The following is a 15952-nucleotide window of genomic DNA, read 5'->3' as shown; positions in this document are numbered from 1 at the left end:
TTTCACCAGTGAGACCCCTTTGCATGCGGAAGAAGCCACTTAAAGCACACCCTCTATCTTCAACAGTTATAACATTAAAAGGCTTGTTGAGGTGTACGCGACACACTCGACGGTAGAGACCAATGTACAGCAATTGGCGCCGTTTGCTTATGATATGACCCTCTGTTGTTAATTATGCATCTCTCAAACTACAGAACAAACCTGTGGTCTCCCTGACTGACACAAGCACACGTCAGGGCGCTCAATTTATTTAATTGACATTCATTTCACATCGCGACCACCAGTTTGGTCATGGATCAAAGCACATTCTAGTAAATAAGATCTAACAAATCTATTGTACGGGTAGTAGTGTGGGTTATGGTACAATTTCTACCATCTTTCTTCCATTAAATGGTGTGAAATATGTTTAACTTGTAGTTATATAATATTTTACATAATATTTTTATAGTTTTCATTTCAACCAGTATCATACATTCATTGATCATTAATTCTTCGCTGTAATATCTGTGGCTCACCAACAATGAGATTTAAAGATCTTTGCCGAGATGTACATGTCGCTATTAGAAATCTCTTTCCATGTCATACGTTATTTAAAACAGTTGTACTTCATTCATACGAGCTTCTAGACGAAAACACTTAACCGTAAATCGATTCATGACAATCCCAACACAGAAATGGAAGTGCGCTTTCACGTATCAGAGAAAAGCAATTTGAATTAGCCACGCTGAGTATGAATTCCTATGAGCCATTCCTATGAGCGTATTTGTTGAGGGGTTCTGTATGCAAATTTTCATGACTGAATGCGAGAGAAGTTATTTGTTTACCGTTCCGTCAATCCCAACACGACGACTTAACCGGCTGCATGACATGTACCATCGGTCAAGAGTGATTGGCAAGCAAATTCAAAACCTTCTTTTTGTAAGATGGATGAGCAATCGATGGGTCAACCATATACGACACACAAGTGATTAGATCACTATCATAAGATTGATGTCAGACGAATAGTAGACGGAGACCCATATCCAACGAAACATGTTTGTTGTTCGTTAAATTAATTATAAAATAATACTTAAAATAATAATAAACAAAAAACATTTAAACTAATACTCGTTAACTCTATAACTTACCTTAAGATATGATCCAAAGTATTTGGTGACAAATGGTGAGTCACATTGCGATAGCACCATAATTTCCTGTTGAATGTCTTCGATTTCATCTTCAGCTTCTTCGAGATCGATGATCTTAATTGCGACCACCTACCATGAATTACGAAAAGAGTAGCAAAGTTAGTATTGCTAACTAGCTACATATATGTATCTCTTTCGTTTCAAAACGAACGACTTCAATTAAGTGGGACCTCTTTACAGCAGTTTCATTTTCGAAAGGGACAATTACGAACAGACAACTAAATTTAGCCACATTCAACACAACGAGCGCATTAAATAAGACTCAGATCTATGCTGCCAGCAAAAGCGCCAGACGACAATGGATAGTGGAAGGATATTTATCACCTACAAACTTCCACCAGCCTGCCACAAACATACGCCAGACTTGTTCGATGACAAGAGTGTAGTGTAGGAAGCATTGTTTGTGTGAGTTCTTCCTCTATCGTTACCTGCTGAGTCCGGTTGTCAACACCCTTAAATACTTCGCCGAAGGATCCTTTCCCTATACGCTCCTGCTTTGTGAAGATAAGCTCCGGGTCGACTTTCTGTGGGAGAGAAGAAAAGGAAATAGGATATTAGACTCGTTGTCAACAAACTCAGACTGGCTGACTAGCAACGACCCACTTAGCCAGACTCGTACAAATGGGAACAATCTGTGTGTCGGTGAGTGAGTAACCATCGTTCGCTCAGCTCTATGAATAAGTGTACCGTGTCTAAGCAAACAATAGTGGAAAGACAGAGGCACGTGGACAGGGAAAAATCCATTTTCCTCACGATAGTGGTGTGATTTAATTAAAAAAATAAATTATACTTCAATTCGTTTAAACGGCAGGAAATCCGCAACAAGGACAGACATATCTGCATTCCCGTACAGCGGCAACCAATTTCCTGACCTTCGATAAGATGAGCGATAGCAGAAAGCTCACAAGAATACATAGAATAACTGAATATAATAAATACTACAACAAGTTTTTTAAATATAAAATTTCGAAGATGGCAAACATATTATCAAGCAGGTTTACACACTCTGAACGATATCTTAATATACTCCTAATAGCAAACGATTAACCTCCCGCTTTATGCTTACCGTAAGTAAGATACCAAAGTAATGCTTAGTGACATATTAAATGCAGGCTATTCACTTCCCACTAATCTATTTATAGACGCAACAGCTCTTAAACTTCCTGTCTCTTCTCCCCTTTACAATGCACACACTCACGTCTTGTGACTTGCCTGAGAATGGTTAGCTTTCTAGCAGAAATGAAACTCCTTTCCATTGAACAAAATGATGTTCCCTCGTTCAGAAAGGTCAACAAGGACTGATTGCTCACGTCAGTATCGTAAACTGGATATAAAAGTAATCGGTTTTGGCATTTGTTCCTGATTCTTTTACCTATAGGAAAAGGGAATTAGTATCGTAGTACTATGACGTCATATTTAGGCGAATGGCGTTAGGAAACCTGAGACCTAATGATCGTTTGTGACTTGACACTTACGAACATAGCGCTCTAAAGTGCATAGAAGCGTCTGCAAATGCGTGGTAAAGGAGAGGCAAGACATAATGTAAGAGTTCAACAATGCAATAATGCCCTTCCTTTTCTAACAGCCACCCTTTCACGTTCGCCTACCAAGCTTATGCATCATCGCCGTTGTTTAATAGACAAGAAGTCGTTGGGCAGAAAATAGGCACAAAATGAAAGTTAAATTACTCTTAATGGGAGTGCGGCTCTGTAGGGCTTTCTGATGCACTACACACTATTAAGACACTGTGTCTCCTTCCTGGCCGTCGTCAAAATTTAGACAATTGACTGCATTGGAACGAACGCGGATGGCGCTGGAACGGATCAATGATTTATTTTGACATAAACCGAGCGTGAGGTTTGTGGTTTGGCATCGGTATCTTATACACACAAACACTCCTATGGATAATTCTAGTCATGCGAGGCAGCCACAAATTTAGCTCCACAGAGTATGAAACAATAGCGCACTCTATGAATGCACAAGCTTCCTATAGGGGAGTGGTGGTTTGCTGTACTGGCTGCGTGTTACATACGCTTCCCTTTCATGACACTCTAACCATGGCTGATATGGCACGAGCGATCGGTTTGCTTATGGAAGCATGCAATTACCATCGCTCGTAGCGTTGGCTTTCCTTAGTACACAAACTATCGCACAGCGAAATTGCACAAGAAATCATACTTTGCAGGCGTGACATCTTGGTTACGTTTTTGCCATTGAACGGAGGTTTTTTTCTTCTTCCAATTCGACCACTAAATATGCTGATTCATACTCCGTTTTAATTCCTTAATGCCATACTCTATAGCATACAGCCCAATGTGTGTCAGCAGGCCACAGGTTAGGTAATTGTGTGTGTTGGTAATAGATGACAGGGAAGGTCGGTTGCGGTGCGAACAGCGTACAGATGACCAGGAATCGAGCAACTTGGAGCGCATTCATTCGAGCCCTTTCACTATTCAAGGTTTTGTTTAGCACACCTCAACCATACAATAAGGATAACGATCGAATTGCTTATTGTAACCGGTACAGTGCGCTTACTTTTCTTGAACTTGCCTTCAATATCATGTGCGAATTAAACTTCATACCGGTTTGGTTGTATGTTTGTGCTTATTCTTGTATTATGTTACATGGCATAATGGATACATTTAATGTCAAACAATGCGTTAAAATGCCAGCACGCAAATTATTCAACAAAACACATGCACAGTGCACATTTCTAGTTATAGTATAAATTTAGCATAAAACACCCGAAAAAAGCTAAAACGACATGCTTAAGATTCGTTTGCAAACATTTGACGTTTTTTCATTTTATCTGGATCTCATTCTACTCCTACAACCGTAGGTGGCAAAACAACCGTTCCATTATCTTATCATGTCACTTGCAAGCCACCAATTACATTACAAATTCAGTGTAGAGGTGTTAAATACACGTAGAAAGGGTCGGGTTCCACCAGCCCATGATAAATGCTACTAGCGATACGATCGGAATGTAGGCACCGTTTCCATTTCTAGCCTTATCTTGTCCTTCTCAGGAATGGTATTGAAGATGGACAGTTCGTTCGTTGGTGTTGTCAGTTGGAGGGCATTTTTTAATAATTTTTTTATCGTCATCAAGATACGTTAAGGCGGAGGAAAAAAAAACAAAACCAATTTATAAATTCACCTTCAATAAGATTGATAAATGAAGTCATAATTTTTGTAATCTTCACACATCAAACATGAATGCAGGCAATCAATTAAGTTGACGAACCACGCTTTGTAGATATATACAGAAATGTGATCCTCAAAGTTGAATTGTATTATTTTTCAGAGAAACCCCGAACAATTGACTAAAGTTTTTAGGAATAATTTGATGTTTCCAATCTAATTATGATACATTAAAATAAAATAAAAGTATATATTGAAAATTTTAAAGGTAAGTTAATATTTCCAACGGTTATCATTCTCAAGAAACAACACCACTCTACGGTTACTGTATAAAGCATTTCAACAATCTGTTTTCAACAGCGCGACTTTAGCTGGTATTCGCTAAGTTTTCCTCTGTCGGAACTCAGTCGTAAAATCATGATCCATACAACTGTGTTTCGGTTCCAATCGCAATCCACGGCATTCGATGCACAGCTTCCAAGAGCAGTAGTGGCGCATTACATTGAGATTTGTAAGATAAATACCACTGCCATTGGAGGCACCAAGGTGCTGTGTGTACCAAATGTTGGAATCGAAAAATAATGCCAAGAGAGAAATAATGATGAAATCTTCCGTTAGCATAATGTTCGCCCAGGGAGAAACATGAAATGGAAAATCACAACTTTCGATACACCCGACAACAACATCTCGACAATACCACACCTCGCCGCTCTCTTCATTCCTTCGTTTTGCTATGATTTTCTACGCTGCCGCCGATGCTGTCTGTCGATGGCGATGGGCGTTCAGTTTTCCCTCCCACGTGAAAGGGAAAGGCTTACAAACGGCGATCGAAAAGTGAAATCACTCGTGTTTAGAGTTTTGCGTTTTTAGACAATATGAGACATAATTCCTCCCGCTCGGTAATGAAAGTTTACTGACTTCTTCGCAAGGAGCGAGCCCAGCATCATGCCAAAGAATGTGCTCATAGGTCCAATCCCTCACTCTATGGATCTCAATGGAAAGCATCGTTAAATAGGCGAAGCGCAAAAAGTTGTCGAATTTTTCGGTGAAAACTTCAATTAAAGCCTATTCGTTTCCCAGCAAAACGTTTAACGCAGCAAAGAAGTTTATTCGTTTTGCTACTGTGCTGTTTGCCGGAATGGGTTGAAGTAACTCTAAATTATACGGTTGAGAAGAAACATTGCTGTAGGGAACTAATTACTACCTGCATAGGCAAAGTGTAACAGAACGGTAGGAGGAGCACAATAAAGTAAGTTTATTGTAAAACTCTACAATTCTTACGGGGTTTAAGAATAAATAAATCAACATGATGAACATACACTTTATTGAACCATTGGCATATCAAATATAATAAACCATAAGATGCCATTTTCTGAAGATGAAATAAACAACCCGAACATGCTTCCATTCTGTTCGTTTTTGCTCAATGCATTGAACTACAACGCATGTACAATAGGACTCAACTAAAGGGCAGATAAATGTTTTGAGGATTTGTTTCCACGATGGCGATGATGAAACTCAGTTGCCGTGAAGGTCTCATGACTTTCAATTCTTGCCAACTGCCAATTTCAACCGCTGTTTGCCATGCTGTCCTACTCTTCCATCCGATCGATCGATCGCAGCACTACATCGAAAATTGTGTTTGAGTAGGTACCATAGCCTATAATTTAAAAAAAATAGTCAAACATCCAATCAGCTGTACATTTAGGACTATTAAACGAATAACATCATTAAAGAAGTTCTATGAAGTAATTCTTAAATGGTAATTTTAGACAAGATCAACAAATTTTATAGAAATGACTTGAAATGACAAAACTAGTCAAATTCAAAATTACGAATAACATAACAGCAATAATTCACTGAAGGGATAAGAAGGAGCTATCTACTGCGATATAACTCCTTGAAATGGTAGTAATTTTCCGAAATTGTGCTGTCTTAGTTAGGCTCACACTTATGTGTAAATTATAACGATTGAATATTATCACAACAGCGTTACATGATTCAAACAGACCCACTTAAAATGTTACATATTCTAAACGTTATTATACTCCGTTCATACTCCAGCTCTGTGTCTTGGCTTTGTCTCAGCCCTGTCATGCTGGTAGCATTACTGAACGTTATTCCGTGAGACGTCTCGAGGAGATCCAATTAGCCAAGGCGAAACCTTACAAACTCACCAGTTCTTCCGGTTGTTGTAAAAGTGCGCGACCTCCTCCAACGCCTTCGCCAGCATGACCTGCAGGTGATCGTGGTCCCATGCCATGCTGGTTGCCGTTATGGATCACCAATGGCGGTGGTGACCGTCCGCTACCGTTGCGAGTCTGGTGTGGCACAAAGTTCGGTGGTAGCGAGTGCAATTGTGGACTGCTGCTGCCTCCATTGTGATGCCCATTGCCTAGCTCATACATCGATAGAGGTCGCGGGGGTTTCATCCCGTGATGGCCCGCTGGATGATGCGGCTGCGACTGCTGCTGATGTAGGTGATGGGGATGATGATTGAGGTGCGGATGGTGGTACCCATTGCCGTTGTAGCTGGCACTCGAGATCTCCGGAAAGGATGGAGCCTGTGACAGGGGCTTTACATCGTAGTGCGGGTAGCGATTGCCGCTACCATCTACTCCGCCCCGGCTCCCTCCATTCCTTTCGATTATCCCATTCTGAGAGGTCGGATGGGGCAAGCTGTAGGAATTCCTGTATCCCGGCTGATTCCAGTGTGGATTGTTCGGCAGAGTCGGTGCCGTACCGTTGCCGGGACCACCGTACATCGATGGCTGATGATGGTGGAGAGAGTTTGGACCGTGTTGCATCGCTGCAACACCGATGTCCCTCCACATCTTACGCGCGCGTTCCTCGTCGCGCTTCATGTGCACAGTCTCTTGTTCGGCTCGAACACTTTCGCGCTTTCGTACGTGCTCTGATTACTCAGGATCGTGTGCACATGATCGTACTCTAACTTCGCGTCGCACGGATCGGTTGACGCTTTTCAGCTGAATCGAAATGCTTTCAAAACAAAGATGCGTGCGTCGGAAGATGTAAGATGCCTCAAAACAGTAGCATACTACCTTGGCAGCGACACTGATACTGCACACAGCTGCAACGAGCTGAACCGTACACAGCCGCAACTGTACAATGATTTGTAATATGAAGGTAATCTGAACCACATTTGACACTTTTGCGACGTTTGTTTGTGCCGATGTACACACGGGATGTTTGATACGAAATACACCTGTAGCACGTGTATAGAGATCGTTGAGGTATTTTTCACTTCACTGATTCATCTTCAAGAGCTCTTGATGACTTTCCAGAGCCTTTGGTATGTCACTGCTACAAATGTCAGGTAGCTTTACGCACCGTTTCACTGATTAGATTAGTTGAGAGAAATACCGTTGGATTATACGAAGCGTGTTAAGTGGGGAGAAACATAATGAAATATGAGCCCTTGAGCAACGAACTGAGTTGTTTTGTTCTTTACGTTCGCCATACGACTGATTAAAAAAAACAATAATATGCTTTTTTCTTTTCCTTTTCCTTGTAAATGTCATTAAATTTAGAATAATTAACGATTCAATGTCATTGTGGTTTATCATAAGTGTGGGTATCCAAAATAAAGCATGAGCAGTTGTTAAATTGTGAAACTTTGTTGTATTCTGGATATACGTTTAGCAATTAATTAGAAGAATAATTATAAAACCAACATTTTTGCAATTGTCGCTCGTCTACGAGTATAGTTCTTTGTGAGCTTTTATTAGTTTCATTAAATTATTTGATACGGCATTATGGTATTATACTAGAATTTATTTTGAAGCTTTCACCGTTTCTGGTGTTGTTTTCTATTTCCTGCACTAATCATTCAATAATATTCGTTGCGTTAAGCTTTCAGCTCCCCTTAAACCACCACCTGACGACCAACATCAATCAACAATCTGTGTCAAAAACGACGAGCGTAACGTGCAGGAAACAAACGGTTACGGTTACAGTTCAGATGCAATTAAACATGGTGCCTTTAAAAATGGACTGATATAGTGAGCAAAAAAACAACATAGAAACAGACCCTTTCCTACCCATCACCACCGTCGATAAATGGTAAAAATCAATCAACCATATCGATCATTACGAAAAGAAGCAAGCGTAGAGAGGAGAGGAACAGGGTGCGGTGGTTATAGTAGGTACACGAGCATTCCGTCTCTGCCATAGGAAGCACATATTCATCACACAAACACACAACGTGCGAAATACACCACAAACTCACGTTGCAGGTTGTTGGATCAGTGTAAATGCGATATGGAAAAGAAACCACAAAGAAAATACACCAAAAATCGTTTAAACGATCAATAACAACATAAGGTGTCCGTCGTGGTTAGCAGCATGCGAAAAGAGGAGCACTAAAACTCGACGCCAACCGGCTATGTTCCCTCAGCTGCCGCACAGTGTGGTTGATTGATTTTACGGTTGAGGAAATAACCGACCACACTTCTCACGCGAAGAAATCATCGCTAAGAAATGTAGTACTGTGGGGGTCTTCCTACGAGCAACCTAAACGGAGGACCTGAAAAGTGACGTCTCGAACGGTAAAGAATTATTGGGCTCTTTGCTTTGGATCCTCTTCCTTCGCATCCCACATCTCGTTATACATCAACCTCATTTCCATGATTAATAAATGAGGATGGAAATTATTACTGCCAAGCGTTCGGCTGATCGTGTGCGATGGTGAGAACATTATGAACATTTTCATCAATTTAGCTGTAAATTCGGATACGAGGTGGATCGTCTCCTCTATCCCTTATAGCTCTGTGATGAGTAATGCCGATAACGGAAGCATACATAAAACACCCTAGGTGATAAGGCAGTGCAATATTCGACCAAAAATCCATCACAAAAATATCCAAAACAGGATATATTATGATTTTAATTGCTTTTAAAAAAGATGCTACAAATTCAAATAAACAAACAAATTGCAAATTAATCTTGAACCTATGAGTTTTTGTTACTGACATTGAAGCAAACTGTTGAGATGTAAATTCTCACCAAACAGTAGTTATGCATAATCTAATTTAAAGTCTAAATAACCGCACAAAGTTTTCCCCCATTCACTCCGCTGTGGCGTTTGAAAAGATTAACCCAGCTCATGAATACATGATAGCGGTCCGTTTTCTTTTACACTCCTCTCTGCACTTCCTTTCAGAGTATTTACTACTTCCCAGCTACTGGTCACGTTGGAAGAATCATAACTTATTCACAGCACTATTCCCGACTGCGACTACTTTGCATGATGCAATGGATCGACCAGAAACAAGTCCGAACATCCTCACATACACACAATCACACCGATGACGCAGTGCTTCAAATCCAATTAGAATACCCGACCGGCCGTCCCGTGGCTCTTCGTGGCATGATAGTGCAAACGGCATAACGATGGAGCGCGACCATTTTTGCTGAACCAACAACCAACCACCACTTACTAACCAAACCAACTCCCACCAACACCAAAAAGCTCTTTTGCACCAACACAGCCTTGCACCACCCTCATCCACACGATCATGATGTGCAATTGATATTGCTTCGCACAGGGCAAGAGGACCACTGCAGAGCTGCATCTGCACGTTGTAGAAATAGCGCGGAGATCTTGTCTACTTCCCACTGTAAGCAAAGCAATCGGAAAGCTTTTACCGACAACTCACGGTACTGCACGCTCCTGCCATGGGTATAATTTTGCCATGAAGACATTCAGAAAGGTTGTAATTGAGTTAAGGGTTCGTAGCCTACCCCTCTAAGTATACCTTATTTTCTTTACATTTTCTAATAATACCTACAACGATCCTTTCTTTTACATGGCGGGGCAGATGAATGGATACGGTATGGAGGGGATACCAAACGAGAGGGTAGGATTTTGATTTCCTCGTTCTGTGCTTCACGGAAATTGTTCTAGGTACAAAAAAAACTCTTAATTTCCCACGAATTAACGGTGTTCCACGGACAACTAGTTGCTAAACCTGCAGTAAAATTGTTGGCGACGGTACAGAACAACCTTCGAAAGAGCACATGGCCTTACATGCATTTTTCCTTTCTGTGAAACTAGATGTTTCACTATGTCGAAAAAGTTAACTTGAACATAACATTTCTAAACATTGTCTCCTGAACTTGATCAAGTTACATTTGATCAACCATCCCCTGTGGCGTTTATATAAATATTCTATTTTTTTTTTTATTTAAATTATAGCTTCGTTCTCCAAAGATCAGAATCTTTTTCCTTTCATGGATTATTGTTTGTGTTTGAGCAGATTTGTTTTACACTAACTATAACTGAAACAGCACTATCAAGACCAGAGCAATATATCTAACACATTTTTATCTCTTAACACTGCTATTAGTTATCGACAAAGCTAGAAACATCTGAGAAAGAAAGGTTTCGCAGACTTTATGATCCGTTACAAGCTGTTTCAAAAGTTAACACCTTCGTACGGAACGGAACGGAATGCTGATTATAATATTTTACTCACACACCCATCGTCTAACATCGTGGTGCGTAAAATAAACGTATGCCGGGTTTACACCATGCCTCCAACTGGTTCGTCGCATGGCCCAGTCACTCGGTCAGTCAGTCATTGCGGTGTCAATTCTACTAGCGCCCACCAGCATGGAATGTAAGGAAGGGTTGGTGGATGGTTTGTTCGTTTCAAAATGTAGTCCACTTTTGGTTCCAAACAGTGAGTGGCGCTGGTAGCAAAAAGTGGTACAACGTTTTTGTATCGATCGCTACCCGCGCGTCAACATCAGCAAAAACGTAGAGTAAAGGAAACAACACAACAGGGGCTTGGCTCTGTTCGCAATGCAACAGGTTGATGGAAGAAAAAAACACATACTTATATTAAATCCCTCTCCACTGCTGGCTGGACTACTCGTCGGCTACACTAGTTCGGGGTGGCTGCTAGCCTGGTTGGGTAGGCTTCCACACTATCGACCAGCTTTCCACCAGTAAACACCACTGCTACAAGTTTGGTGGAGGGCGATGGAACAGCAAATACCATGGATGAATGTTACGGTACGATTAGCAGACGGAAAACCAACGAACCAACAACAACTCCGACTAAGCTACCTTTATCGACCTTCCAACCAGCAATAACCTTCCCATTTGGAAGCTAGTGGTTAATGCGGATGCATAGAATGAGATATAGCTGTCCTCAGGTGTGCTGATGATTCGCATGAGACGTCATCAACAAATGAAAGATTCAACCAGTTCGTCTTGTACAGTGAATTCCAATCTCCAATATAGTATTGCAGACTTGTAAAATGATATCCTAACTTGATAAAAATATGCTAAACGCACAAATAGTGTAATAAATCCAATAATGAATTATTGGTACGTTTACCAATGCTGCTTTCCGTGAGTAATTGGCGGCAGCAAATTGACAAATTCAACTAGTCAATGCTAAGATACAATTTAAACCACACAAGGTTAGGTACAGTAATGCGCTTTGTCGCACTCAGGGCGATCTAGGTAATTTATATAAGCTTGTTTCAACATCACTTCCTCTACGAACATGCAAATCAAATGTAACCATACCCTTCCCCAACAGTGATTTTTCACTAAACCAATGCAAATATTAAGGACGTTTGTCAGGCTGCTTCAAAACCAACAAAGAAATACACAAACCAGTACAGTTTTATATCGTTGGTGCTAGACTATTTCTCGAACTGATAGTAAATCATTGCGGGTGTAAAAATGAAGGAAAACAACCATACTAAAATGAAACAGCCACTGCAGTACGACCATACGTGAGTACATCTAGACCTACGGCAGAGAAATTAAAATTATACCGGTCACATTAATGCACGAAGAATCACATTCGTAGGCTATCATATGTCTTTAAAGCTGTCAAGCAATGCCACACAGTCATGCATCTTGGACCACATGATAGTGATCATCATCTTTATTTCATGCTATGTACGGTTCCAGTCTTTGCTAGCACAATCATCCCATCGATCGTTCCACGCGTGAAGACGACACGGAGTTAGAGGATTGAAAGAAAAAAAATACAAAACAACAAAAGCATGAAACCAAACTACAGCTCAATGCCTTGCAGCAGTACAGAAAAAAATGATGCATCGCAATGAATTGCACTGCAACGATGCACTGACAGCGTAGATTCAGTGCACTCCCTGTGGCTCATGGGAACCACCTGCACCCACCATGACGACGACGGGAGAGATACAGCTCTATCCGCCGGGTGCAATTAAAGCAACAATTTATGTATGTTTGGGTAATTGTTGGCTTGTTGGAAGGGGGACGGCACAGCCGATGGCGAAATGAAATGCGGTTCCACATGTTTCTAGTGCCAGCCAGAATCGGGTTTGCTGACCGAAATTACGGAAAAACAGCGTGTTCACAACACTCCGATATGCTTTGGTTTACAGCACTGGTAGAAAGAAAGTCGCCACCAAACAAAACCAACTGAAAAACGCTATTCATCTTACGCCAAATTCCGGTCAGACTTTTATGGTTCAATTATTATAGACACAAAGTTTGGACTTGTTTTCAGCAATGTGTGTTAAATAAAACAAATTATACATTTGCGAGCATCGTTGAAAGTTGATCCATATTTTATAAGCACAGAAAAGTTGGCATCTTCTCTGCCAAGAACTATACAAACGCAACAACAAAAAAACCCGGCTTGTGCCAAGAAACCAGTCTCAATACACCCCAACATCTGCAACCATTTCCAGTCTCTATCGCCTGTTTGAAAAATGGCGCATTCAGACCAACAATCGATAATCAATTGACCAAAACACTGGATCCTCCCATACAGTACAGCTTTTCGTGCACGAATTCAAATGTATTTTGCCGAAACGCGTACAGCCACGTGGTACAACAACCGTCCCACGCTATAAACATATTAACGTGAAGCGATAGCGGAACTTGGGGCAAGTGTGCCACCTTAAGCATTTCAAGTTATAACTCACTAAAACGTGTTTTTCAAAAGCCGATTTAAATCTCATAACCATTTTACATCTATTTCCTCACTTATAAATGAGTTTCGCTTGAAAAAAGTGAAAACAAAACAGTTTTTGAAGCGTTTTAAAAAGGGTCCAAAAAGACGTTGTTTTTTGGGCTATGGGGCAAGAGTGCCACTCGTATGGGGCAAGACGGCCACCTGGTTAAAATAACCGTGTTTCTTAGATAATTGGAAATTATTACGTTTATACCACTAGTATATGTATTCCTACATGTATTTAGTCCTCAATGAACCCTTTTTGACCACCAACTGTACCACAATATGGTTTGTTACTGTTCTGTTTTTCCGGGGTGGAATCCGCTCACAATAGCGCACCATTCTGCAGCACGCTACAACAATGTTTACATTTTTGACAGCTCGCGCCTATGAAAGATGGTGGCACACTTGCCCCAAACAGAGATGGCACACTTGCCCCAAAAGTTGTAACTTTTTTGAAATTGAATTTTTCAGTGACAAAAAGAATTTTTTTTTTCAACTAAACCCACAAAAAAATTCACGTTTTCTCAGCTATACGGTGGTGTAAATATTTTCTCGGTTGATTGTTCGCACGATTTTTGAGAGCTTATTTGGTTGGATTAAAAAATTATAATATTCTGCTCACTTTTGAAACTCAATATAAATCAGTTTAAAACAATGGGATATATCGATTGGTCTATATGAAATTAGGCTCAGAATACCTAGTCATTGGAAAGCAACCAACTGTATACACAATTGATCATTAAATTAAAGTTTTTAAGGAAAAATGCTTGGTGGCACTCTTGCCCCGTATGGCACACTTGCCCCAAATTCCGCTACGGTCTGATCAACGACACTGTCACTGGAATACGATGGAAAGCTACATGCAATGCATCAAAATTTGAGTGTGCATCTATACAAACAAACAAACAAACAAACAAACAAACACACACACACACACACACACACACACACACACACACACACACACACCACCACACACACACACACACACACACACACACACACACCACACACACACACACACACACACACACACACACACACACACACACACACACACATCAGTCTGCCATGTTGCAAAAACAGAAGTTGATGACGCCAGTACGGGCGTTTTTAAATAGTGTTTTTTGGAAGCAATCGTCGTTTTGGCACCGGAACCGAAAGAGCGTTGCGGCTCGGACCTTGGGTGCACTTTTGTCATTGTTTGTCGCATGATTGCCCTACCCTCTTGTCTGTCAGGTTGTTGTTGTAGGTGGCTAAAGGCCAACCGTGGCTTGTCTATCCGACCGACCCCACCCAACAGCAACCCCCTCATTGTATTTGGAAGGGAGCGGTGGTACAGTACGACATATTTTACGGCTACCACCATCCGGTTCAAGGTGAGCAACCTTGAACATTCGTCCGTGTGTATACGGCAGCAAGCAAGCAAGCAACCGGCTCTTGCTCAGAAAACATGCAATTGTTAGCACCGTGGGTACACCAGTGGGTTTGTCGAACACCGCTGAATTTAGCAAAAGAATCAGCACGACGACGTGCTGGAGGAGCAAACCAACGTTTCGATTGATTCGCGGTTGCATACTCCCGAGTCATAGCATTGGCAGCGTGTTGCAGCATACACTGTAGCCACAGATAATGGAAATCAATTTTCCCGCGAGCGAGGATGAAGGTGGTGATGATGATGATGTCTTTTAAATTCTGTCTGCGTTTCACAGCACTTCTATTTCACACACTAAGCCATTATTATTGCACAGATTTCACCCAAAGCCACACTAATAAAAAATATTCATTCGGACGAACGTGTATGATCAAACCACACAACTTCTTCAAATTTCAGACATTTTTGAGGGCCATTCACTGGAAAGATGCTACACGGACACGGACTAGATGATGATGGCGAACATATGGTTGTTACCCCAGTACAGCTTGCTGTGGAAACTTTCGAAGGCTGTCATAGTCACAAGATCACAGCAATCAATCTGTTTGCAAGCTCCGCTTCGTATGTTTCGAAAATTCAATTTTCATCACACGTCACACTTTTGATTCGCGAGAAAATCGCTTAGGAAAGAGCTATGTGTTGTGAAGGTGTCTTATTGCTTGTATCCATACTTAGCATGCTTAAAAGCACATTTAAGAAACGATGCAAGCTCACAAACAAACTGAAAGTGTGTAGACCGAACTACCTTAATTGTTTCATGTTGTATGTAAGAGTAAACATTCATCAAGCGAGAGTTTATAGTAGATGCGGCCGATTTTTTGTGTAACAGTCGTATTTACCAACCACGCTCAGCCACATACACCATGGAAATGGCAACATGTTACAGAAAAAAAGCATTTCAAACCCAAGAAGTCGACCACCACCAGCTATCCAATCAAATTCATTCTACTTTCGTGCCAGATTCACAAATGGATACAGGCCCATAAAAGAAAAATAGCTCCACGATCCACAACCGTCGGTGGCGAAACACACTGATCAGGGCCTGAAGGCACGTTATTTTCTTTGGGAGTTCGAACGGATTGCTGGCACCCCAGATCAAGGGATACAGCATACCAGGCAAGCATTACCGACGAATATGCAAGACAAATGATTGTGTCGCTCACAAAGTGTTCGGCATTTACTGTCTCGAATACATG

At 41.1% G+C, this 15952-nt stretch overlaps 1 protein-coding gene across 7 annotated transcripts in view; it reads right to left on the bottom strand.

Moving 5' to 3' along the window:
* The window catches only part of LOC121598081 (serine/threonine-protein kinase svkA), a 45256-nt gene that overhangs the window by 6573 nt on the left and 22731 nt on the right, over positions 1 to 15952 (bottom strand). For 4 of the 7 annotated variants that reach the window (XM_041924624.1, XM_041924625.1, XM_041924623.1 and 1 more), the window contains exons 2-4: positions 6509 to 7689; positions 1616 to 1711; positions 1128 to 1256 (exon numbers count right to left, since the gene is read on the bottom strand). In XM_041924624.1, coding sequence (XP_041780558.1) covers positions 1128 to 1256; positions 1616 to 1711; positions 6509 to 7195 — 912 coding nt within the window. In that variant the 5' untranslated portion in view covers positions 7196 to 7689. The remainder of the gene's footprint in view (positions 1 to 1127; positions 1257 to 1615; positions 1712 to 6508; positions 7690 to 15952) is intronic. The other 3 variants (XM_041924630.1, XM_041924629.1, XM_041924627.1) reach the window with 1 other exon arrangement.

This window comes from Anopheles merus, chromosome 3R (assembly GCF_017562075.2).
Source record: "Anopheles merus strain MAF chromosome 3R, AmerM5.1, whole genome shotgun sequence".
Taxonomy (NCBI): domain Eukaryota; kingdom Metazoa; phylum Arthropoda; class Insecta; order Diptera; family Culicidae; genus Anopheles; species Anopheles merus.
The sequence above is the reverse complement of the archived record's forward strand: the minus strand, read 5'-3'. Positions and strand labels throughout refer to the sequence as shown.